Source organism: Megalobrama amblycephala, linkage group LG10, assembly GCF_018812025.1.
Source record: "Megalobrama amblycephala isolate DHTTF-2021 linkage group LG10, ASM1881202v1, whole genome shotgun sequence".
NCBI lineage: Eukaryota > Metazoa > Chordata > Actinopteri > Cypriniformes > Xenocyprididae > Megalobrama > Megalobrama amblycephala.
Window position 1 is genome coordinate 33,544,651 of NC_063053.1, and position 27,531 is coordinate 33,572,181.

The window sequence follows — 27,531 nt, forward strand, 5'->3', positions numbered from 1 at the left end:
AAGTGGGACCTTATGTTACTAAAAATATTATAATATCTGTTCCACTGAGATTTCCTGTTTGCATTGATGAATGTGAAGATTTCATGCCCCTGAAAAGTGGCACAGAATCAATCTAACATCAGGTCTGTGCCAATGTGACTGCAAAAAGAAAGGAGGAGAAGTTTGAAAGGATGTGGTTTAATGTTTTCATAAAAGATAACATGAGCTGTGTGCTGCAGACTCTGAAAGTTGCATACACAAAGTGAATTCAAACCAGTTGCAGGTAGGCTGTTATTCCTGATTTCATGGTGTGATTCAAGAAAAGTATAAAATTTAGCAAGTCTGTCTTTAATCATGTGCCACAGATATTTTCTTGACTTGGAAATGTTTTATATGTTGTGTTTTAATGCTCTCTGAGGTAGACCTCTAACAAGTTGAGGGTGGTGAATAAAATTAATAATGGAAGTTATGAAAGAAAAGCAAATGCTTGAGGAAGAATCTGGAAATGTCGGTGAAAGCAGCAGAGATTGAGAGAGAAAAAAACAGAAAATGGTGTTAATGAACATTTTAAACTATGCAGATGTTTTAAATGGAGAGATACTATACAACTATAATAACACGTTTAGATTCTCATTGTTAATGTTTGTTCTGTACACTCTTAAAAATAAAAGTTCCAAAAAAGGCATTTTTTTTCATAGCAATACAATAGAACCATTTTTGGTAAAGAACCTTTCAGTCAACGGTTCTTAAAATAACTACTTTTTTTCTTCATGTGAAGAATATTTTAATAATCTGAAGCATTTTCCTACTCAGCAAGAATCTTTAGTGCAATGGAAAAGTTTCATGGTTGTAAAAGGTTCCTATTAGTAGGAACTCTGTAGTTATCAGAGGTGTAAAAAGTACTCAAAAATGTTACTCAAGTGAAAGTACAAGTACTGAGTGAAAATTTTACTCAATTAAAAGTAAAAGTATCTGTCCAGATTCATACTCGAGTAAAAGTAAAAAAGTACTACATTAAAATTGTACTTGAGTATTAAAAAAGTAAAAGTAACAGCAAGAATGAAAACTAGAGATTCTTGTTTAAGCTTTTAATCTCTAAAAACATGAAGTGAATGAACCACATACAAAGTTTTATCCTCCTTTAGAACTGTTTGTGTTTAATTGTATTTAATTATCAAACTATAAGACTACTACCCAATGCCAGTATGCAACATGCTACTCAAAGTTACAAAACCTCGGATTTAACTTAAGCAGAAGTTGATTTTCAAAATTGTGAGTGTCAGGCCTAGCTCTTTTGGGGCTAAAAATCAATCCTGCAGTGCCTGAAACACTGGTGTCTGAAACACAGGCCAGATATCCATCCAACTCTTTGCTGGCTTCATGTGTTGTCTGTTTCAAAGAAGCGAAAAAATCTTCATCATCAGATGAACTGTTGGCCATGGGTGCTCTTGATTCTGTGGCTGATTTTTGACTTCCTCCATTTTCTTCCACTGACTGTTATACAGTGGGTACGGAAAGTATTCAGACCCCCTTAAATTTTTCACTCTTTGTTCTATTGCAGCCATTTGCTAAAATCATTTAAGTTCATTTTTTTCCTCATTAATGTACACACAGCACCCCATTTTGACAGAAAAACACAGAATTGTTTACATTTTTGCAGATTTATTAAAAAAGAAAAACTGAAATATCACATGGTCCTAAGTATCCAGGCCGTTTGCTCAGTATTTCGTAGAAGCACCCTTTTGATCTAATACAGCCATGAGTCTTTTTAGGAAAGATGCAACAAGTTTTTCACACCTGGATTTGGGGATCCTCTGCCATTCCTTCTTTCAGATCCTCTCCAGTTCTGTCAGGTTAGTAAACGTTGGTGGACAGCCATTTTTAGGTCTCTCCAGAGATGCTCAATTGGGTTTAAGTCAGGGCTCTGGCTGGGCCATTCAAGAACAGTCACAGAGTTGTTGTGAAGCCACTCCTTCATTATTTTAGCTGTGTGCTTAGGGTCATTGTCTTGTTGGAAGGTAAACCTTCGGCCCAGTCTGAGGTCCTGAGCACTCTGGAGAAGGTTTTCATCCAGGATATCCCTGTACTTGGCCGCATTCATCTTTCCCTCAATTGCAACCAGTCGTCCTGTCCCTACAGCTGAAAAACACCCCCACAGCATGATGCTGCCACCACCATGCTTCACTGTTGGGACTGTATTGGACAGGTGATGAGCAGTGCCTGGTTTTCTCCACACATACCGCTTAGAATTAAGGCCAAAAAGTTCTATCTTGGTCTCATCAGACCAGAGAATCTTATTTCTCACCATCTTGGCAAACTCCATGCGGGCTTTCATGTGTCTTGCACTGAGGACAGGCTTTCGTCGGGCCACTCTGCCATAAAGCCCCGACTGGTGGAGGGCTGCAGTGATGGTTGACTTTCTACCACTTTCTCCCATCGCCCGACTGCATCTCTGGAGCTCAGCCACAATGATCTTTGGGTTCTTCTTTACCTCTCTCACCAAGGCTCTTCTCCCCCAATAGTTCAGTTTGGCCGGACGGCCAGCTCTAGGAAGGGTTCTGGTCGTCCCAAACGTCTTCTATTTAAGGATTATGGAGGCCGCTGTGCTCTTAGGAACCTTAAGTGCAGCAGAAATTTTTTTGTAACCTTGGCCAGAAGCTTTGCCACAATTCTGTCTCTGAGCTCTTCAGGCAGTTCCTTTGACCTCATGATTCTCATTTGCTCTGACATGCACTGTGAGCTGTAAGGTCTTATATAGACAGGTGTGTGGCTTTCCTAATCAAGTCCAATCAGTATAATCAAACACAGCTGGACTCAAATGAAGGTGTAGAACCATCTCAAGGATGATCAAAAGAAATGGACAGCACCTGAGTTAAATATATGAGTGTCACAGCAAAGGGTCTGAATACTTAGGACCATGTGATATTTCAGTTTTTCTTTTTTAATAAATCTGCAAAAATGTCAACAATTCTGTGTTTTTCTGTCAATATGGGGTGCTGTGTGTACATTAATGAGGAAAAAAATGAACTTAAATGATTTTAGCAAATGGCTGCAATATAACAAAGAGTGAAACATTTAAGGGGGTCTGAATACTTTCCGTACCCACTGTAATTTCCAGGTCAACAAAGAGCTTAGAACCCAAGAGGCGACACTCTGATACTTTTTAGGCAACAGTCACTAGATGGCCATTATGGGGTGAAAATACTAACTGGACCATTGAATCCTTCACATCTTATGCACCCCAAATCGGTGAATTTCACTGCCAAATCAGAAGCGCAATAGAACAGTTTTTTAAATTAAGTCACCAGTAAATTGTATGGCTCCTACAGTAAATGTTGTATTGTCTTATATACGTTTTATTTTACCAGTTGTGGAATCCAACCATTCATCCATCTGAGGTAACGTAGTTAGCCTACTTTATTGAGCATTTTCATTTTATGAAACTTTACACATTTATTAATAGTAAATTAATAATTAATTAATTTAAGATCATCATGTTTGCAGCGAACAATATATTTCAGACCTAGTGGAGTAATAATAATAATATCTAGATCTGAACTGAAATAAGCTATATTGTACGTTTTAATGGATCACGCTACAAACATAATGATCTTATGATCTGCTGTGTCCATTATCGCATAATTCCCACTTTTGGACACTTTTGCTTCAATGGACATTAGACAACACTGCAAAATCAAGCTGTTATTTTCATATATTTATTGTCCAACATTCCCAATTTTTCTGATGCATGTCATAATTTCAATTTCATATGTCGGTATTAATTCAGTGTTTATAAGTCTAATACTAATACTAGATCTTTTAAAGAGTTTTAACCCAAACTGACTGAGAGCAAAAAGTTTTTTTTTTTTTTTTTTTTTAACAAAGCAGCTGATTTTGCCATAGAAACTAGTGGACTGCCAAGTCGCCTTCACCCCAAAATGGCGGAAATACAAGGCCGCTGCTGGTGCAGGTGTTGCAATGGAACATTCTGTTGAGTGTTGCTTCTTGTTAGTGTATATTCTTTGAGGTCAAGGTGCTGTGCATTGTGGTAATTGATGCAACATGACGTCACTTCCAAAGGACCAATGAACATGTCTGACCAATTTCATGGAATGTGAAAATGAATCTCATTGAATAAATAACCATTAAATTAAACTGGTCATCAGCGCAATTCAATTGGTTTGGTAATAGCAAAAGAAAATAGAATGAAGTGATCTCCAAAAAATAAGTACTTTTTGACTGTAAATAAAATTGTAAGGAGTAAAAAGTACTCTTTTTTTCTCAAAAAATGTAATCAAGTAAAAGTAAAAGTACTGATTTTTAAATGTACTCAAGTAAAGTAAAAATCCCAAAAATAATACTTAAGTACAGTAATCAAGTAAAATTACTCAAGTACTTTACACCTCTGGTAGTTATGTAAGCCGTGCTTGTTGTTTTGAGCCCCTATTGTTTTATCTACATATAGCAATAGAGAAACTGCTTATATATAAAAAGAATAGAATCAATCACAGTGTCATATGTTAACTATGGCCACACTTTTAAATATATATATATATATATATATATATATATATATATATATATATATATATATATATATATATATATATATATATATATATTTTATATATATATAGTGAACTTGTGTGATTCTTCAGGTGGGTGAGTTTCTCTGCTGTGAAGAGGCTCCTGGCTGTGAAAAAACAAAGCAAAGGAAACGCTGGAATCTGTTTCTGCTGTGCAGGAAGGTAGGGCACTGAAGATTCTTAGTTGAAGTGATCCATAGGGGATGGGATGCCGTCTGACTGTGGCTGAATCCCACAAATTAAGCTATGCATTTTAACTAAGTGAGGTTTGTGGATATACATTTACTTATGTTTGCATAGACAATGAAACATGTTGACATTTAACAGCATCTAAATTAAAGAATTAACATATAAAAGACTTGAATAATCCTCATGAATCTGAATATTTAATTTATGAAATTAATCAGATGATTCTGTTGAATTATGTTTTCAGTGTCGTCACATTTATTTAGCGCAGGTCACACATTCACTTACTTTCACTTTCACTTACAAACACTTAGTGTTCTGTGTGAATTCTGGTGCCATATTCTGCTCATTTCAAGGATTCATTTTAAGCAAGGCTAAATTTGTTAAAGCAAATGCAATTTCTGTATTTAACAATAATTTAACCACTTAACCATTATTGTCATGTAAATTTTATTTTGTTTACTGTGGGACATTAAAAGACTTTTCTGAATATGCTGTGGCAAAAAATAAACAAATAAATAAATAAATAAAACACCACAAATGCACCATGAAATGTTCAAAAACGCAATCAGATCTATTAATCCAAATCTTCCATATATTGCTTTGAGGAACAGAGCCCATTTGAAGTCAAAAACAGTTCATATACAATATTCATTTTAAAAATGTATGCATTAATTGTAAATTCCATCAAATCGAATAATGATTCGAATAATCCTATACATATTTTAATTGAATAATTTAGTAAACATTTTAGGACGTGACAGACGCAGCAAGATCACACAATGGGAATATGTGGAAAACTGCTATCAGTAGGCTGTTCCAGATCATTATATGACAATTTTACATATTCATTATATATAAAAAAAAACAGCTTTACCTTGTGGAAACTTGCCTGTCTCATTTAAAGGTGCCCTAGATTTGAAAATTGAATTTACCTCAGCATAGTTATAACAAGAGTTCAGTACATGGAAATGACATACAGTGAGTCTCAAACTCCATTGTTTCCTCCTTCTTATGTAAACCTTGTGCATAAAAAACACCACAGAAAAACAGGCGAACCTCACCATAACACTGACTGTGACGCAACAGTCAGGATCATTAATATGTACGACCCCAAATTTTGCATATGCCAGCTCATGTTCTAGCTAGTATTAACATTGTGGAGCTGCACAGCCGAATCTTCAGACGTTCTGCAAGTATTGTGAAGCATGCAAGCAATGACAATAGCTAAAATGGCAGATGGATCCATAACTGTTCATGAGCCATTATATCATGATCTATTTAGTGATATTTATTGCTTGGTCAATTATTATTCTTCTCTGAAATGAAACACATTTTTGAGGGCCTAAACTTGCTCAAACTCATGAAACTTTGCACACACGTCAGAAGTGGTGATAATTTACATCTGATATGGGTTTCAGAAATTAAGCGCTCTTCGTCCTACATTTCACATACAAGTATGAAATTCAGTAGACACATGTAACAGCCCAATACCTACAAAAAAAGGTCCCTGGTTGCAAAATCTGAAAACCAACAGGAAGTGAGATATTTTGAATTTTCTCTGCAAAATTTTTGCAGTTTTTGCCTTTTCCAGACATTGTACTTTAACGAGCTCCTCCTAGAGATTTAATCAGATCAACATCATATTTAGTCAGTCTAATCTGAAGGCCTTTCACGTGTGTTTCAGCCCTGGTTGCACTTTCGTTTGCTTTGAGTCAAGGAACTTATACTGACAAAAAGAGAAACTCAATTGCAACACCGGCGCCCAGCAGCAGCCCTGCGTTTCCGCCATTTTGGCATTAAAGCGACTCAGCAGTCCACTAGTTTCTATGGCAATATCTGCTTAAAAAAAAAAAAAACATACATTAAAGCTGAAATCAAACTTCAATGATGACAACAGAGAATAAAATACTATCACTAGTGATCATCAAATCCTTTTAACAGTTTATTTTACAGACTTCATGTTTAAGTCTTCCACTTTTTTCACAAAACCTTTGCTCTCTAGAAAGAAACCCAGTCAGTTTGGGTTAAAATTCTTTTGTAGTTCAAGTATTAGCATTATAAACACTGAATTAATACAACATATGAAATTAAATTAAGGACATGCATCAGGAAAATTGGGAAAATTTATTATTACTCCACTAGGTTTGAAATATTGTACGTTTTAATCCCCTGGATCACGCTAAACATGATAATCTTAACTTTATAATTATTAATTTACTATTAATAGTAAATGTGTAAAGTTGCATAGAATGGTAATACTCAATAAAGTAAGCTAACTACGTTACCTCAGATAACGTAGACTAATGTAGGCTAATGGGCGTCGGAACCATTGTATGTGGGTGGGACAAGACCCACCCACTTTTTAAGACCAATGATATTGGACCCACTCACTTTTACCGTCTCTAATTCAGCATTTGTCTAATCCCTCAAAACTCTGTGCATGTATGTATTTGTTGACATGGTTTTAAAGCTATTGTTATCCAATTTGTTGGCCTTAAAACGTCTTAAAATGCATATATGTACACCAAGGAAATCAAAATTTTCTCGGGGGAGCATGCCCCCGAACCACCCTAGCATAATACAATTTGTGACCTCGGTAAATAGAAAACCCTGCGTACGGCCCAGCTTCTTTTATATCTAACGAAATCAAAGGTAATTGTGTATTTCTCTGGTTGTGCACACTTGGGGACTAAACTTTGTATGCACTGTGTGATCAATGTGTGAAAATAAATGGGAGCAAAATATATATATATAAAATTGCATAAAAAAATTTGGAGGGAGGACCCACCCACATTTTTTTTGCTTCCGACGCCCATGAGTTGGATTCTGTTGTGGTCTTTGTTAAACTTTAGTTAACATTAAGACACGTACGCACAGGATTTTATAACGATCAGCTTCTTTACTAGCATGCCATGAACTTAACTCGCCAAGTTGGCAACATGCCATACACCAGTGGGTCATACCAACTACACGAACTATATGGGGGTGTCCTGGACAGAACCATTCACTGCATATACTAAATCCCCCTTCTTAAGCTTTAAACAAAGTATTAATCAGGCATAAAGCAAGTATAGTATGTTGTAAATATCACCAGTGTGTAAAATAAACATTTGCTATGAACAAGCAATATAAACACTAGTCTATCATACTTAAGTAAGCACATAATCTTTAAACCGTGCCGGTTGTCTGACGATACGTCCAGCTCTTGTGCATTCCGGACCTCGCGCACTCCTTTCCACATCTTGAGGTAGCTCAGTTGGGGCAGCTTTTGGAACAGTGTCTTTGCACAAGTCATTGTCAGTGTACATGGAACAGTCAGGTTGTGAGTCATGTTTGATTGACCTGTCAGGCCTGAGGTGGCGTCTGTTCCTGCGGTAGATTGTGCCCGATGATGTGACAACATCGTATGAGCGGGGCTCATCTCGGATACTGACAACTGTAGCTGGTTTCCATGTGTTTTTGATTCTCATATATACTCTCTGTCCCCCCTTTAAGGCTGGAAGTGGAGCTGCTGTTCTATCATACCATCTCTTTTGCCTTGATTGAAGATGCTGCAGCGCTTCCTGGATGTGTTTAGGTATAGAAGGGTGCAGAACAGCTTTGCTGGCCGGTAAAGTGGAACGTAAGACTCTACCCATAAGGATCTGGGCTGGAGAGTATTTGAGACCAGTGACAGGAGTGTTGCGGAGAGTCAATAAAGCTAGGTGAGGGTCAGTGCCAGACTGAGCAGCAGCTTTCAGCATAGTTTTGATGGTTTTTATGGCTCGCTCGGCCATGCCGTTGGACTGAGGGAAGTTTGGACTGGAGTGTGTGATGTTGAAATCGAGCCATTTCAGCACTGGCAAAGGGTACATGATCTGCAATCAGGATCTCAGGCACACCATGTCTTGCAAACACCGCCTTGAATTGTGCTATCAGTGAGCCTGATGTTTTGTCTGACAGCTGTAGGACTTCTGGATATTTAGAGAAATAGTCCAAAATCAGGAGAAATGAACGCCCTTGAAAGTCAAAAATGTCAGCGGCTATTTTCTGCCAGGGTCCCTCTGGAACTGGATGTGAGATAAGTGGCTCCTTTTGATTTTCAGGACAACTCTCTTGACAGCAACTACAGGCTTCCACCATGTGACGTACGGCTTCAGTGAGTCCTGGCCAATAGAAGCATGATCTGGCATGAGCTAGAGACCGCTGTATACCCTGGTGTGCCGCATGAAGTCGTTTCAGCACTTCTGGTCGCAGTGCACGAGGGATGATAATGCGATCATCTTTCATGAGTAGCTCATCATCTATGCTAATAGTGTGTCTGATTGGCCAGTAAGCTTGAGCAGCCAGTGGGGCATTTTTCTTTCTGTCTGGCCATCCTTGCTCATGTAGCTGCCGTATCAGGTGAAGCTCAGGATCTGACTGTGTGGCTTGTTGGATCATGTGCATGATGTTACCACAGAGCGATTCTCCATTCACTACGTAGATGACTTTCTCTTCGCTCAGTTCTAGACTCTCTGTTGCATCAGACTGAATGTACGCTCTGGACAGGGCGTCTGCGATGAGCATCTGGTTGCCTGGAGTGTAAACAATGTGAATGTCATACCTTTGCAGCTGGAGCAGCATTCTTTGAAGACGTGCTGGTGCAGCACCTATGGGTTTGGAGAATATTGCCTCAAGTGGTTTGTGATCCGACTGAACTCTAATGGGCACACCGTATACATGCTGGTGGAACTTTTTCAGAGCAAACACTATGGCCAGTAGTTCTTTTTCTATCTGGGCATAGTTCTTTTCAGCCGCAGATAGCGCTCTCGAAGCATATGCAATCGGTTGCCGATTCTGCATTAGAGCAGCCCCCAAGCCATCTTTTGAGGCATCTGCCTGCACTTCTATAGGCTCCTTTGGGTCAAAATGCCCTAAAACAGGTGCAGTTGCTATGGCTGTTCTGAGTTTTTCAAGTGCTGACTGCTGTTCAGGATGCCACTGCCAGTCTATATCTTTCCTTAGCAACAGCCTGAGCGGTGCAGTGAGGGTGGCTTCATTGGGAATGTATTGCGACAGATAGCGTGTCATACCTAGCAGACGTTGAAGGGCTGTTCTGTCCGTGGGAGGGGGAAATTGCAATATCGCCGAAACCTTGGACTCATCAGGCTTTACTCCCTCTGCAGTGATAACGTGGCCAAGGTAAGTCACCTCATTGACCATATACTGCAACTTGTCTTTGTTGAATTTCACGTTTAGACTCACCGCTCTGTTCATCACTTTCTCTAGGATGGCATCATGCTCTGCTTTGGTGGATGCCGCTATGATCATGTCATCAGCCACCATGAAAACACCTTCAATGTCCCCAAAGCTCTCGGAGTTCAAGCGTTGAAATACCTCGCTCACTGACTTTATGCCAAAAGGCATGCGATGAAAACGATACCTGCCCCACGGCGTGTTGAAAGCACAGAGATCTGCTGACTCCTCATCTAGTTGAATCTGCCAATAGCCGTCCTTCTCATCCAGGATGGTGAACAACTTTTTGCCAGCTAACTTACTCCGTATGTCCTCCAGGGTGGGAATGTTGTAGTGCTGGCGGAGTATGGCCCTGTTTAGGTCTCTGGGGTCCAGACAGACTCTCAGTGCGCTGTTTTTCTTTTCTGTGATGCACAGACTGCTAACCCATGCAGTAGGTTTGGAGACTTTGCTTATGACACCCCTTTTTTCCAATTCATCTAGTGTCTCTCGGAGTCGGTCATGGACTGCATACGGTAACTTCCTGCAGCCGTGTATTACCGGAGGAACGGAAGGGTCGGTATGAATATGGTGCAATCCTGGAAACTGGCCCAAACCTTGAAACACTGATGCATAGCGGGTGAGGAGCTCAGTTTTTGTGGTGGGCGATGATGGTATGAGGGCGTCTACTTTTCTTATGAGGTCCAACTGCACACATGCCTGTCTCCCAAGTAGGGCTATATCTAATGCTGTAGTCACAAAGAACATCATGTCGGTTGTTTTATTTTTAGCCTGCACATGGAGTTTAACAACACCTTCTGGTTTGATGCGGGTGCCTCCATACGACACAAGTACTGTGTTTGTCTTTTGGATGTTCACAGGAACCTGAAGCTGATCAACGATTTTCTTTGGAATGACGTTTGCTTCAGCGCCCGTGTCAAGCTTGAAGGTGACAACTGTGCCTGCCATACGCAGATTTGTGTGCCAGCCTATGTCTGATGCGTTTGAGTGAACTACAGTACCGACAAACAGTGTGTCTATCCCAGATATCTCAGTATCTATGTCAAGCGTGTCCATTTTGGCTTTCGATTTGCACACAAGTGCAAAGTGGTTCTTTTTGCCACATTTTTTACACACTTCATTATAGGCAGGGCACTGTCTTGGCATGTGAATGCGTCCGCATTTGCCGCAATTTTTTAAATGTCCTCTAGTTGGCGCTGCCATTTGTTTGTGCACTGCTGGTTTGTTTGATTTCCATTTAGGCTGCTGGCCCTTTTTTGTAATGGCATGCACAAATTGTGTTTCTGATGATGCTGCCATAGCTGTAACTTGTGCCCTTGTGACTTCTTTAGCTCTGCACATATCAATGGCTTTTGAAAGTGTCAAATCAGATATGGACAGCAATCGTTCACGAAGCCCTGAGTCAGTTATGCTGAATACTATTTTGTCTCGTATCATGAGATCTTCAGTTTCTCCGAATTCGCATGTGCGTGCTTTGTTTCTTAGCTCCGTGATGAATTTGTCTATGCCTGCTTGTTCAGAGAATGTGTGGGCCCAGAACTGATGTCGTTCAAAAACGGTATTCTTTCGCAGAGCACAGTATTTTCGCAGTGCTGCGAGGACCTTAGATAATTTTTTACGCTGTGGATCCTCGTATTCGATCTCTCTATGCAATGCAGCAGCACAGCGATCTGTCTCGTCTCAGATTTGTCCACTAGAGCTGAGGCAGTAAGATACAAATTAAATCTTTGTTCCCACTTACGCCAATTTTCAGCCAAGTTCCCCGTCAGAGACAAAGGTGGCGGCGGATGAAGCATTTCCATTTTGTCCGTCTCTTTAGCACGTAGGGCTCGCTAGAATAATCTGGCAGTGCTGCTGCTCATCACTGTTCGCCCGCGCCGCGGTGATCTTCAGTCACTACTTGATGTGCGCGGTGTTATTCAGCGTATACAGTGGCTTCTGACACCATGTTGTGCTCTTTGTTAAACTTTAGTTAACATTAAGACACGTACGCACAGGATTTTATAACGATCAGCTTCTTTACTAGCATGCCATGAACTTAACTCGCCAAGTTGGCAACATGCCATACACCAGTGGGTCATACCAACTACACGAACTATATGGGGGTGTCCTGGACAGAACCATTCACTGCATATACTACAGATTCCACAACTGATAACATAAAACATGGCTAAGACAATACAACACTGTAGGTGTCATAAAATTTACTGAATTTGAGAAATGTTCTGTTGCATTTCTGATTTCTACGGAGCCCCGGACATGACATGCAGGAAAACAATAGTAGGCTAAATAGCGTGCACGATTTACTAATTCGTTCATTCGATTTAGGCTGCTAAAACGCGCTCATGATTTAGTAAATCAAGGGAATGAATTAGTATATTGTGCACACCATTTAATTTTTTTTCCTTTCATGTGCTGGGCTCCGTAAATTTGGGTGTGAGATTCTGCGATTTTGGGTGTGTAAGATGTGGCGGATTCGGCATTCTGATTAGTTAGATCGCTTGTCAGTCAAACTCCCGGTGAAGGGTCAATTGACCCAGCAGCTGAGTTACAGAAAAATATCCCAGGACCTGGGCAAAAATATGAAAAGCAACCTAATAAAATGATAAAACAGGCTGAACCTAGCATTTGCGTTGACAAAATAACCAAGCATTTTTAGTGCAGGATAAGATAAAAGTGGATTTTCACCAAGTGAATTGAAACTGAACATTACCAATGGGGCCTGCTGGAACATTACCTGCTGGGACCACTTCTTTACTTTTGTATATTTTTGGAATTGTGATTACACCTGTTGGCTATGGAATCCCAAGTCTGCCAAAATTAAAAATAAATATATAAATAAATATACATAGAAAATAAAAAAATAAAAAATTATATATATATATATATATATATATATATATTTTATACATTTATTTCCTTATTTATGTATATATTTATTTATTTCCACATTTATTTTTTTATTTTATTTATTCTGATTTTAATTTATTTATTTACATATTTGTTCATTTCCACATTTATTCATGTCTACATTTCTTTAATTCTACTTTTCTTTATTTGTACATTTATGTATTTTTACATTTCTTTTTTCATAGGGTATTGAGGAGGGCATTTACCTCAGACATAGAAATCGAGCTCAGAGTAAGCGAGAGCGAAGCGTTGAGGCCACAGTGACACCTTGTGGTGTGCCCAAAATAGTGTAGCCTACTGACATTGATACTAAGATGAATGATTGGGTAGTATGGCCAAAATCTTATATTACGGGTTAAGTAATATTGTCGTGGCAAATTCGATGTCTCTGTGTCTCTTCAGTTCTGGTCTCGAAGAAAAAACTCACAGAGTCGAAGTTCCAGGTCTCAGAAGTATTTAACTTTATTGTTAAGCAACAAAGTGATTTGCCAGCTCCACATCTGAATTTCTCTTAGCTGGGGCACATTTTTTTATACATTTTTCTTATCTCATAAAACACACCAAAGTAGTATCATTGGCTGGTAATATCCACCCTTACATTTTCCCATATTCTCACTTACAGGGGCTCTCCTCCCACACATCTTTCCCATGTACTCCCAGACCTTTCCACCATAGTCATTTCACCAATTAAACTTCAGGTGTTGCATATGTAAGAGACAATTTTCTTAATAATGGTGGCCGACTGCCAACTAGTCTACATCTTTTGACTTTATCTCTCATGGGCCTTCTGCCAATTGATGGTCAATGCTTTTCCCATGGGCCAAATGAAATATTGTATCAAAAACAATCAACACTCCCCAGAGGCAAGAAGCCTTCACATGACTCCCTTAATAATGGTTTTATTCATTTCACAGCCACCTGTTGTCTGGTGGAAAATTACCAGCAAAATATGCTTAGTGGCCAAGTTAACTTCTTAGACACATCTGACGCTTGTAGTAACATAGGTCAAGAGGCCTTAAAACATTTCTAGGTTTTATAGTAAGCAAACTAATTCTACAATTGTTTTCCATACGATGGATAAAATACTCCATCAATATCACCTAACTGTACTGTGTGATAGGCTACTCTTTATTCCTGACATGGCCGTAGAACATCGTCTGGTCTGGATTTTTAAAATGTCCTGGGCTGGCAAACATGAACAGCAACATCTTCAGCAGATCTGATAACAGGGACTCTGAAATGGAAGCGCTTGTTATTTCCCATTATTAATCATTTGAATGAATGGGCTTGCGTTTGATTGAGATTTGGGCTGCGTTCCAGTTCGGTTTTTAAATGCCCTTCCCTCGCTAACTTCACTCGGTCTCATTGACTCGGATGTACGTCATTGCTTACGTTGCACGAGTGTCCACTTCTGGCGGAACCTTTGTATGGGCTGAACTGGAACGTCCTAAGCCCTTGATCACTTGGAATCCGCAATGGAGCTGATTTATTATTTATTTTTTCCCCTTACAAAATTGTTTAATACAGCATTCTATGTGTATATATGTGTGTTTTAAATGTTTAAAAAATAATTAATATATCATAGAGTTGTTTGTGGTGGGGTAAATTAAACGCGATATGCGGTGACGTCACAATCGTGTTGCATTGTGGGTTATGGAGCTGCCTGAAGTGTACATATGAAGTAGACTCGCTCCCTCGGTCAAAATCGAGGGAGCGAGGGTCTGTCCATATAAACTTCCCTCGTCCACTTCACGAAGTGGAACGCACTTCAAAATGGCGGCAGGGATTCCCCCGAGGGGAAGTGTTTAGGGAAGTTCGCGAGTGCGTGTCTAAAACCGAACTGGAACGCAGCCTTGGACACCAGTGTCACAGACACTCCTGGCTCTTCACTCAGCCAATCACGTCGCACTCCCTTACCAGAGTTCTAACCACGCACACCTGACACTCATCACCATCCTAATCAGCAGCACTATAAGAGACACTCACAGCTACACAGTCATTGTCCGGTCTCGTTAATGCATACTTACCTGAATGCCTAAATTACGGACTACTTACCTGTCTCCAGTGTGTTTCCTAGATCCTCAGTGTTCTCCTGTCTTCCGTAAGTGTGTGTTCTCTGTTCCACGTCTGCCCGCCATCCTCGAATCCTGGAGAGAAGATCAAGACAAGTATCACTGCCTCGATAACCATCTGCTAAGAACTTTATCTGCCTTCACTCACCTGCTCACTGCTCTGGTTGTCTCAAACATTGTGAACTTTACCTGTGTCTCCGACCTCCTCTGTTTGTAACAGAAGACTGGACCAACACCGCTGAGCAACCATGATGAGCACTGCAGATCCATTTCAAGACCTGGTAACAGTACTTCGTCGCACCCTCACCAGTTCTTCCACACCAGCACTACCAGCGAGCACTTCCGCATTCCACGCTGTACCTTCTTCGCCGTTTGTGATCTCCAGTCCCATGGCCAAACTGGTGCCCTTCTCTGGCTCGGCGGAGGTTTGCAACGGATTCATCCTGCAATGTTCGCTGGTTTTGGAGATGCAGCCGCACATATATCCTGACAATAAAGCGAAAGTCGCTTTCATAATTCAGCAACTAGACGGTAAAGCACTCCGCTGGGCAGAACCACTTTGGACTCAGAATAGTCCAGTCATGCAATCACTCTCGAGTTTTATAAGTCACTTCAAAGAAGTCTTTGGAAAGCCAGCATGGGATTCGTCCATTGGTGAGAGACTGTGTATTTTAAAACAAGGTTCATTATCTGTTTCTGATTATGCTTTACAGTTCAGAAATCTAGCAGCAGCGAGTGGTTGGAACGAACAGGCCCTCATCTCCAGATATTGTCAAGGTCTGGATCCACGTGTGCGGCTGAAGTGGGGTAACCAATGTTTTCCTGGATGTTTTCCTGAAGTTCCAGTCCCAAGTCCAGTCCCAAGTCCAGTCCCAAGTCCAGTCCCAAGTCCCACGTCTTGTTCCAAGTTCTCCTAGCTCTAAGAAGATCCAAGTCTGTGTCATGTCTATTGAGAGTCCATTGGAGAAACGCTCCACAGATATTCCTGACTGTTACTCCCACTTCAGTGATGTCTTCTGTCCGAAGAAGGCCTCCAAGCTGCCTCCCCATCGGCCATGGGACTGTGCTATTGATCTCATCCCCGGTGAGCCAGTGCCCAGAGGAAAGATCTATTCCTTGTCCATCCCGGAGGAGAAGGCCATGGAGGAATACATCACTGAGGCTCTATCACAAGGTTAAGTAGGTCTACTTCCCCTGCTGCATCTAGCTTCTTCTGTGTTGCCAAGAAGGACGGAGGCTTGCAGCCTTGCATTGATTACAGAGCCCTTAATAAAATAACAGTTAAGTTCAGATACCAGATCTTCAGATCTGAAGATTCAGAGTCCATTCTCCCAGAGAACCTCATTGCCAGTCCCATAACCTGGTCAGAGCAGACACTGCCCGAGTCCAATGCCTCCACTAACACCCCGCCGGGTTGTCCCCCAGGTTTGCTATACATCCCATGGACATAACGCATTCCCATCATTCACTCCTCTCATTCGTCGCTGGGCACTGGCCACCCAGGGGTCAATGAAACCCTCTCGTTGTTAAAACAGCGCTTCTGGTGGCCCAACATGGCAGCGGATGTCAGGAGGTACGTAAAGGGGTGCAGGGAATGTGCCATATCCAAGAGCCCTCGTCATCTTCCCTCCAGGAAACTACAACCTCTGCCTGTTCCAACTCACCTGTGGTCACATCTAGGAGTGGACTTCATTGCAGATTTCCCGGTCTCCAATGGACACACCTGCGTGATGGTTGTGGTTGACAGGTTCTCCAAGTCATGTCGATTGATTTGCTCTCCCAGGACTTCCCACAGCAATGGTCACAGCAGAGCTTATCTTCAACCATGTCTTCAGATACTTTGGATTGCCTGAGGATATTGTATCTAACAGAGGACCTCAATTCACATCCCATGTCTGGAAATCCTTCTTCAAACTCCTAGATGTGACCATTAGCCTCTCATCTGGATACCATCCCCAGACGAATGGGCAGACGGAGCGGAAGATACAGGAGATTGGCCGTTTCCTGCGTACCTTCTGTCACGGCCACCAGGACTCCTGGAGCCAGTTCCTGGGCTGGGCCAAGTACGCCCAGAATTCCCTCCGTCAGCCCACCACTGGTCTCACCTCTTTCCAGTGCGTACTCGGCTATCAGCCCCCACTGTTCCCCTGGGATGGGGAACCATCAGATGTCCCGGGAGTGGATTACTCACACCTGACGCACACCTGACACTCATCACCATCCTAATCATCAGCACTATAAGAGACACTCACAGCCACACAGTCATTGTCCGGTCTCGTTAACGCATACTTACCCGAATGCCTACCTTACGGACTACTTACCTGTCTCCAGTGTGTTTCCTAGATCCTCAGTGTTCTCCGGTCTTCCGTGAGTGTTTCCGTGTGTTCTCTGTTCCACGTCTGCCTGCCATCCTTGAATCCTGGAGAGAAGATCAAGACAAGTATCACTGCCTTGATAACCATCTGCTAAGAACTTTATCTGCCTTCACTCACCTGCTCACTGCTCTGGTTGTCTCAAATAAACATCATGAACTTTACCTGTGATTCCGACCTCCTCTGTTTGTAACAACCAGTCAGAACATGGAAAGGGTCGAAGCAGTGCACATATAGCTTAGAGTGAAGTCGACGCAAGCATATTGATCAATGCATTTGAAAAAGACCACAAATTCACTTCACATATTTCCTACTTTTACATGCACAACATGTGACAAACACTTTAAATACTACGCATATTTCAAAGATCCAAAATAGGACGAAGCGTCGGTTACAGTAGAACATTTTGTCGCATCACGTCTCCCCCCCGTGGGGATATTACAAAATGTGAAAAATGCTTAACGTGGCTTGATGTACTAAGACAGCGATTTAAACTCAATAAACGTCATATTAATAAAGTATAATATTTATAAAAAATCAGATGAGCCCTGAATATGATCTCAACGTTTTTAAGCCACGTTAAGCATTTTCTTATAACGGTTTTCTATGGGAGGAAATGGCTTAATGTATTATTAAATGCTTTTTTGTACATACTATACTTTATTATGATGATGTTGTTACGACCGCTAGGGGTCAGCCGTAACAGAAAGGAAGCGAGTCTCAATACCAGAGAGATATCAAAATCAATACAAAGTTTATTTACAATGAAAATAAGTAAGGGTTTCAACGTCAGGGGCAGACACGGCCAAAATAACACACAAAACAATCTTCTTTTACAAACTAAATTACCTTCCCAAAAAAATAAAGAAAACAAAATACAACTTAACTAATGCCGAGTTCAGACTGCACGATTTTCAAAGTAGTCGGGTCACTGTTCTTTTCACACTGCATGACTATCTTGGCCAGCATTCAGTCGCTGCTGTGTTCAAACTGCACGATGGATCGGCGACAGAAGGTTTCACACTGCATGACTTTACAATAGGAAGAATCGCCGACAACTCTGTCTGGCACGCAAACTACGTTTCACAACCAAACACACGCGAGACGTGACAAGGAAACAACGCGATATCACGCATGTAAGACCGGAGTTATTATTATTATTATTATTATTATTATTAAAAACGGTAGCCCGCAAGAAGCTTGCAATACGAATTGCCTGTGCGCTGATATGCAGCGAATATAAGAAAAAGAAAAGAAAAATATGGAGGAGGAAACGGTTGGGGAGACTGTGGATTGTGTGTTCTGCAAGGAGAGTTGGCAACTTTTCAATGTGCTGCTGTTGCGGAGGGTCAAGCAAATGTCTGTGCTTTGTTCCTGTTTGATAGAATTGTAATGTTTATCTGAGAAGCCATGCTTGCTGATATTGTGGTCTATAACTCCTCCCCGAACTCCCCGCTGCTCTGTATCTTGCTCTCTCATTGGCTGTCGGTCATCGCCGATGTAGTTTTCAGTCAGAACACTTTTCACACTGCAGGATTTTGAATCGCCGACAGGTCCAGATATTTAGCATGCCAAATATCTCACGGGCGTCGGTGACTCGTCGGCGATTCTCTCAGATCGCGTCTTTGCTCATTCACACTGCGTGATTGTCACTCGCGTGAACGAGCACCGATTTGCCTGTGATTTCGGGCATTTGTCGCCGATTTCTTAACCTGTCGGCGAGCCAAAATCAGGGCTAAAATCGTGCAGTCTGAACTCGGCTTTACCTACCTCCCTTAACCATAAACAAAGTGAAAATAATATACAAATAAATTGGCGTCAAACCCCCTACTTCCCTTAAAGTGAAAGTAATATTTACAATAGTTTTTACAGTAGTATATACAGGGTTCTAGGCAAACAAGTCAGATTCAGAATTCAATAAGCATAGTCAAACAGGCAGAGATCAAATAAACCGTGTAATCAGAAATAGTAACAATAAACAAACACTCACAACCTCCTAATACACTCACAATCTCTCTGGCACGACACTCAAACAAACGATGACGAAACGAACAGTATAATCAATGGAAGCGAAGAACGATGGCGATATAGCACAAAGTCAACGAGGCACGAGGCAAAGGCTGAGTGTTTGGGGTGGTCCTTAAGTACTGGTCAGATGCTTAGCTGGACCAATCAGTGTTTCCCAACCGGTAAGTGGAAACCATGCCCACCTGGAACACAGACACGACTATACATACAGAAAGAGTATACACAGACAATGACAGATGAAAACAAACAAAATACCTTAGGGTCTTAACAATGTTTAGTGAGTTTGGTCTGTTTGGTCTTAGTGATATTATAATAAGTTGTCTCTGTGCGCCACCTAGTGGATAGCCTATTTTCTAATATGACTGCATATTCTACTATATACTGCAAGGAATGCGTCTGCTAAATGATTGAATTTAAATGTATAAAATGTAAACAAAACATTAAAATAAGAAAAAAATGAGTGCATTAGCCACTGATCTATAATAGAGAATAGTCTATCATTATGTAAAGCCTATCGGTGGTAGTAGCCCAAAGGATGTCATGCGCTATAACAGATGTAGAGGCATTTACATTTTACATGTTGAAAAAACACAATGACAGCTTAAAAACAGACTTAATTAAATTTACTGTAGGTTTTTTAAAGATTTTTTTTATCTGTGCATACATATTTCTGTGAAATACGCGTTAGGTTGCACAGAAGAAAGGTGATTTATGACATCTACTGATATAGCAGCAGAGGACTATTATTTTGTTGAATGAACTGAAGATGACGTCACTGGCTCAGATTTGATTGACCAATCGGCTGAAAGGGGCGTGTAATGACCGCCCACATGTGGAAAACGAGTTTTGAACTCGTGTTTCCGTTTTCTATCCGTGACCTGAAAAAACGAAAATCGAGTCAAAATCTCGTTTTTCCATTTTTTTTAACAAACAAAAAAAACGGGAAACGACCATTTTCTCGTTTCTGCATATTTAATTTCAAATTGGAAAACAAACTATCAAAACGTACATGGACCATGAAACAGCTGTGTCGTCATCAGATCTCGTGCAGCTCCTCTTGAGATGCTGCGCTGGCTGACTCAGATGGCTGCTCTCGAATCGCTCTCGCGGTACTTTGAAATCATACGTCACAGTCACATGCCTTCAGCGCCAGCTCAAGTCGGACAAAAGTACTAACCGGAATGCACTGCTTCAAGTCAGCCACCGATCGGTCTGTGCAGTGCCGCATGAGCTCGAACACATCTATTGTTTGGATATGTCGGCGACACCCATAATGCACTTTGGTTTTCATGAGTGTGATGTCACCTGACAAAGACCGATTGGGCCGCCAATAAAAACATAACTTTTCCAAAAAATGTGTTCATATACCAAACTAACAGCATTATTTCTGATGGATGCCATCAAGACAGATATTATGCATAGTTTTTTTTTTTTTTTTTTTTTAATGTGCATGTTTGTTTTTTATAGATTTATCATCCTTATAATAGTTTAGTTAGATTTGGTATGCCAGGCTACTTACCATGCAGCTTTCTGGTGCAGTCTTGATTTGAATTATTGCCCCGCCCACCATAGCAACCATAAACCAATCAAATCACCTGTTACTTGTCAAGCACAGTTATGACAACAGTTTGAAATCCTTTGCAGTCCTTGGCTCTAAATTCCAGAGGGGCCCCTTTTGTGTCTTTATCAGCTTTTCTGCATATAGCCTATACTGTCCCTTATAATCATCACACATGCACTTACCACTTGCTCCATTAATGTAAATCTGTTTTAATGAATGAATGTTGCTCTGCTCTTTGTCAACACGTGCTTGCACCACCTGCTGGTGAGGTCGACTAACAGCAGATGGAGATTATGCTCGGTACTGCTTTTCCTGCAGTTCCCGGATGCGAAATGTTGAAATTTGAACCACTGAATTTCTGGACGTGAAATAAAATGGAACGAAAATTGCCTGCTGAATATTATAGGTTGTATTTTAAACAGAATGAATATTTTGGAAGTGAAATCTGAAAGGTGATTATGGATTGTTGAATTTTTAAAAATGAAAATGTGTGTGAAATGTTTTGAATTGAAATATTCACAGCTTAAAGCTGCAGTTTCCTTAAAGCCGCCATTTTTCCTCTTTGTCGTCATCTCTGTTTGAAACCTGCAATTGCAGTCATATGCGGAACAGTTATCTGTACGTGCGTTGTGCCTCGTCACAGCTCGTCAGCACGGATGAATCCAATGCTTGCTGTCAGTCACTGCACCGGTGTGGATACTGTATTTCAGAATCACAGATTCTACGTCTTGAAAGTATGACCAATATAAGAATTTTCACTGGAAAATATCAGCTGAACAAGTAACATTTCTTCCACTTTTGTTCTGACCAATTGAGGAAAAAAGCATTAGGCCTACAATAAATCGTGCTGCCAATGATGATTAAATCTAACGATTTTTTAGCTCGGATCATGTCAAACCTTGCAAATTATTATTACTGTTATACATTGTTCTCAAATTGTTAATGTTAACAACATCAGCATTGCGTGACTGTATATTTAGTGTATATTAGCGTTACCTGTAGATTTCAATTTCTGTAGCCACACAGTCCAAAGTCTTTTGCTTTTTGACTACGGGTGAATCTCCAGTTGTCACTGATGATTGTCATTTGGAACTTTCTGGATTACAATCCGCCTTCAAAATGATAAGTTTAATTATTTCAGCTGCTGTGAGAAAAGGCTATAAATGTGCCACTACCAGCAGCATCCTCACATTATAAAACCGACTAGCCTGGACGGGACTCCTTTCTTTCTGTTTACGGATGTGACATAATGATGCAAAGATGAACAGTGACATGCTCGAAATTCCCGCGGAAACCCACCATGTCGCTCTTATTATAAAACATTATTACAAGCTTACCGTTGTGAATCGAGCTGAGATAAGGAGATAGTTTTGAACAGTGGCTGATTATGCACTATGCTCAAAAATTGATTCTGGATAATTTTTAACCAAAAAAAGTTACGGACTGCAGCTTTAAATATACAACCATGTTGAATTTCAGCCCATAAAAATGCAAGCCCTAAAAATACAATGCATTAAAATACACGGTTAATGGAATGCATTTTTTTTTCAAGTAATTCAACAAGATTTTTATTTCAAAAACATATGGCATTAGTTTATTTCCATAAGTTTTACTTATTTTTTTTTTTTTAATTGAAACCAGTTGTTTATTTTCTATAGGTTTTGTAACATTTGAAAAGCTCTTAATTCCACTATAAACTGGTCAGTGTATTCACTAGATTGCTTCAGAGGCATAAGGTAAGTAGCCCTATTACAAACAATAATACAACAATAATAAAACAACAATCGACATTTACTTTTTACTTTTGATATGTAAGTACTTTTAAAAAAACAAGTACTTCTGTACTTTTACTTAAGTAAATTGGTCTTTACAACTTTTAATTGTAATGGAGTAATAGTTAGCACTAGTAGTGTCTGTACTTTCACTCAAGTAAGGAAGTTGTGTAATTTGTTCACCTCTGTCAGTATCTCTATAATATCTCTACTCTTCAAACTAGCAGTTAAAACTAAAATCACATAAGTCTCTGTGATGATCGGTTGTTATACCAAGGAAGTATAGTCCTCCTTTTTTCTCTCAACACTAAACCGCAGAAAGTACTAAGTACTTTTAACCAAAGGAGGCAAAGTCTTTCCAGTTTTCCAAATGGCAAATTTGGCACATTTGGGGAAGAGCAGCGGTGGTTTAGATCCAGTAATATTTTATGATGTTTCAATGATGAAATTACAGACAAGAAATTTAAATTCTTATGTATGAAATTAAATAAAAAAACTAGGAAATTTAGTAATAAAATCATCCTTAATACAATTTTGGGTAGACTGTGCCTCTCTTGCCTCCCATGATGAGCTGCTGATCTTTAATGGCTTGAGACTTGACTCGTGACAAAAGACTAAAAGATAAAAGACACATAACTCAGACTCCAGGGTTACAAACTTCAGACTTGACTTGGACTCCAGCTTAGGACTTGACTTCAGGTGAAAAAAAAACAAAAAAAAAAACACAGTGAACTGAACTTGTCCCCTCCCAAGTTGGCTGATATTTGAAGATTTATTTCAAGGATCTGAGCAATATTTTATTAATTCGTTCTCTTTTTTTGTGAATCTTGTGGACCAGGCCAAATACCTTCCAAACCGGAGAATCCAAAAAGGTCATCGGATCAACTTACCGTGCAGTACAGACCTCAGAAGATGCCGTCTTTACAGTTTTTGAATATGTTTGGCAGACAGCTGACCAAAATGAGTATTGTGACCTCAGTTCCACTTGGCTTTTCATTAGTGGGTTTGCAGGGAATTATGGATGTAAAATTTTCATGCCCATGTAAAGCTGGCTGGAACAGAGATATATCAGCTCTCATCTTCTGCTCTCCAGCTCTCTTTGCTTTGGTTATAATGCTTGTTTTGTTAAGGCCTTTTCAATATAAATGTAGCTGTCAAGACGGCGAAAAAACACCTCAAGGACAGGGCAACACTGGAGCATCTGAAGGAGATCTCAAGTGCTGTATAAAATGTTGTGTTAAAGCTTTTTTAGTTTGTTGGATTCCAAGTCTTTTGTGGATCTGTATATGTTTCATTGATGGTGATTATCTTGCATGTGGATTAACAAACTGGAATGGACGCTATGCCTGTGAAAATGATCTGCATCCAAAATGTTTTAATTGGTGCAAACCCACTGAATTAAGCCCAGAAATAAATGAGACTGAATGTTATGAAAAAACACAGAAGTGGATTTATGATTCAAAGGTAAGCATCATAGGATTTTTACCCAGTTTTCCCTTGAAAGGTTAAGACTGCATTATCCTGTTTCACAACTATTTTTATTGCTCTACATACTTTTCTGAATTTCTTGAAATCAACAAACAAATGGAATATGCTTAATGTTAGAATGTTTTCATTGCATTTCCATGAAGGTAATTAATTATATTTAAAATAGAAATGTGTGTACATTTATTCTAATCATGACAGCAGTAATTCATGAAATGCTGATCAAATGATAGAAGAGTGTTATAATTAGCATTTGTCCAGGCAAAGTGTTTATGTCTGGATCACGGTGGTGCAGTGATGCTGTACTGTCATAGTAAAGTACACCAGGGGACAGTTGCATAAACATTGCCACTATATTAATACTGTGTCTTAACAACTAGTATGACCAACTAATCAGACTTACTTTTCGGTATCAAGTTAGACCTGTACAATCTACATTGTTATGTAACTCGCTTTAAAAAAAGTAATGAACACTCTTACAGAAAAAAAAAAAAAAAAGATGACTAATTTGTGAGACTAGTCTTAGCAGTTTATGCTTTTTTTTTTTTCTCCAAGATTGCAGGTTATAGTCTGGCTATTATCTTCTGCACCATAGCAATTATTTTGGTGAATCTGGAAACCTCAGCAGAGACAAAGACGAAAGACGTGCTAAGTCATACAATCTTTCCGAAGACAAACACTGAAAGCACAGATGAAGCAGCAGGATCCTTAAGAGAAATCTCAGTAGAGACAAAGGCGAAAGATGAGGCAAGTCATGCAAGCTGTCCAACGACAAACACTGAAAGCGCAGATGAAGCAGCAGGATCCTCAGGCAGGATCTCAGCAGAGACAAAGGCTAAAAACGTGCCAAGTCATACAAACTTTCCGAAGACAAACACTGAAAGCGCAGTTGAGATAACAAGTCTCTTAAATGAATTCTCAGCAGAGACAAAAGATGTGGAGATGCAACTGAGGATGAAAGCGTCTTATAGGATACAAAACAGCTCTGATGTCAGTGACCAAAGTTTGGATGTATCTTTTTGAATGAGACCTGACTATAAGGGGATCAGCGTAAAGATTTTCAGTGAATAACAGATAAAATTTCACTCTCTTCCTCACACAAAATATGCTGTCAGAGCACTTGAAATGCAGCACAAGAGTTATTTGGACTATTTTTGTACTGATTTTTTTATTTTTTTGGTTTTATAAACGACCTATAAAAAGAGAAAGATCCTTTGCAAGCTGCAGAAAAATGTTAATAGAGTTCAGGTTTATATGTTCCATTCATGTTCTCTTCCAAAGATGTTCTATTTCTATTTGTTTCAGTTAATTGATTGTCTGTTGTTTTTAAAGCTGCTTTCTGTGACGTTTTCGGTTAAAAATGATCCAAATCAATTATTGAGCAAGTACAGTGCATAACCAGCTGGTGTTCAAAACTATCTCCTGACCTTAGCCCGATTCACAATGGTAAGCTTGTAATACACCAAATTATTATGCAAGTGACATATCAGTTAGATTTCAGTAGAATAAACATTCAGATTTTAGTTTTTCTAAGAAAATGTTTGTTTATTTATCCATGTCTTTTTAGATAACTGGTATCAATCTTAATATTAATGAAAGTTCCTGTCAAAAACATTAATTGTATTAAAAGGGCAGCTATAAAAAAGCCAGTGTTGAGCAGCAAACAGGTATTTGAAGCTGCTGGTGTCTCTGGAGTCTCAAGAAGCTCCCCATGCAGGCTGGCAGTTGTGCGTAAAGATGCATTTCAGCCATCACTAACCAAACCTCACAAAGAGAAACATTTACAGTGGGTGTAGAAATACATTTTCCAACAGTTTTATTGCTGTGGTGTTTTTTTGCAGCATGGGATAGTGCATAATGCATTGTATTTCAGAAGGCACTATCCTCCTTTTTATACCATAGCTGAAAATGGCCAGTTATGAACTCCACATATCTTGCAAAAGTCATTTTAATACCCTCAGAGACCCTAAAGGCACATTCCATCTCACTTCCCAATATTCCAGCCCAAATCATCACCCGCCAGCTCCCTGCTGACGTCGCAGTCTTGTTGGAACGTGGTGGCCATTCACCAACCATCCAGAAATCCATCCATTTAGACCATCTATTGTAGTACGGCATTAGTCAGTGAATACAACTATTTAAAAATGAGTCTTCATGTAGTTCTAAACCCACTGTAAATGTTTCTCTTTGTGAGGTTTGGTTTGGAGTGTCTGAACTGCATCTTTATGCACAACTTTGTGTGCACAACATTAATAAGCCTTTATCTGACCGAGTTCTGCTGTGCTCTAAATCACTCACAAATCTTATGATAATTTGATAATCTCCATTCAGTTTTCACACAATATTAGTTGTTTTCATGCCTTTTGCACAACATTGCACCATTTCATGCTTTTCATCTTCAAAAAGATCTTTCTTCCTCCCCATATTGCATGAGAACTGTGACTTGCTTAATAATGTGGAACAACCTCTAAGTAGGGTTTCCATAGACCTGGCAAATTATTTTGTCTGAGACTGATACCAGTTATCTAAAAAGACATGGATAAATAAACAAACAAACATTTTCTTAGAAAAACTAAAATCTGAATGTTTATTCTACTGAAATCTAACTGATATGTCACTTGCACAATAATTTGGAACGTGGTATAATGTTTTATAATCTGACACTGGTAGGAATTTGCGGGAAATATGAGTTTGCACAACCTGCGTTAAAGGTCCTGTTCTTCGTGATCCCATGTTTCAAACTTTAGTTAGTGTGTAATGTTGTTGTTAGAGTATAAATAAAATCTGTAAATTTTAAAGCTCAAAGTTCAATGCCAAGCGAGATATTTTATTTAACAGAAGTCGCCTACATCGAACGGCCAGTTTGGACTACATCCCTCTACTTCCTTCTTTAATGACGTCACTAAAACAGTTTTTTGACTAACCTCCGCCCACAGGAATACACAAGAGTTGCGTTTGTAGAGTGTGTTTGTCGCCATGTCGACGAAACGCTGTTATTTTCATCCCGCAGTCCAATCACCGGGTCTGATTCCGGCTCAAATTGATAGGGTAAAATTAAAGACATGTTTACAATAACACTGAGCGCGAGCATCTCCACGTTATGGTAAGAGGCGTGACCTTTCCGGGCAAGGTTCGCTAAGCTGCTGTCGAATCACAACACAGGAACCGCTGGCACAATCAGAACTCGTTACGTATTTCTGAAGGAGGGACTTCATAGAACAAGGAAGTCATCAGCCCGTTTTTATGACAGTGGAAACAACGGTATACAGATAAGTAAATTATGTGAAAAATACGGTGTTTTTTTACACGCAAAACATGAACACATGTTATATTGCACACTATAAACACAATCAAAGCTTC

At 39.8% G+C, this 27,531-nt stretch overlaps 1 protein-coding gene across 2 annotated transcripts; it reads left to right on the plus strand.

Moving 5' to 3' along the window:
* The first annotated feature begins 202 nt into the window (after positions 1 to 202).
* Positions 203 to 25,661, plus strand: LOC125277453. 2 transcript variants are annotated; one of them, XM_048205839.1, is made up of 4 exons: positions 203 to 262; positions 4,638 to 4,727; positions 23,525 to 24,150; positions 24,727 to 25,661. In XM_048205839.1, the coding sequence occupies exons 3-4, from the start codon at positions 23,599 to 23,601 to the stop codon at positions 25,192 to 25,194; spliced, it is 1,020 nt and encodes a 339-aa protein (XP_048061796.1). In that variant the 5' UTR covers positions 203 to 262; positions 4,638 to 4,727; positions 23,525 to 23,598; the 3' UTR covers positions 25,195 to 25,661. The 2 variants fall into 2 exon arrangements, with proteins under 2 accessions (XP_048061796.1, XP_048061795.1); XM_048205838.1 differs by lacking the exons at positions 203 to 262; positions 4,638 to 4,727 and having other exon boundaries at positions 22,384 to 24,150.
* The last annotated feature ends 1,870 nt before the right edge of the window (positions 25,662 to 27,531 follow it).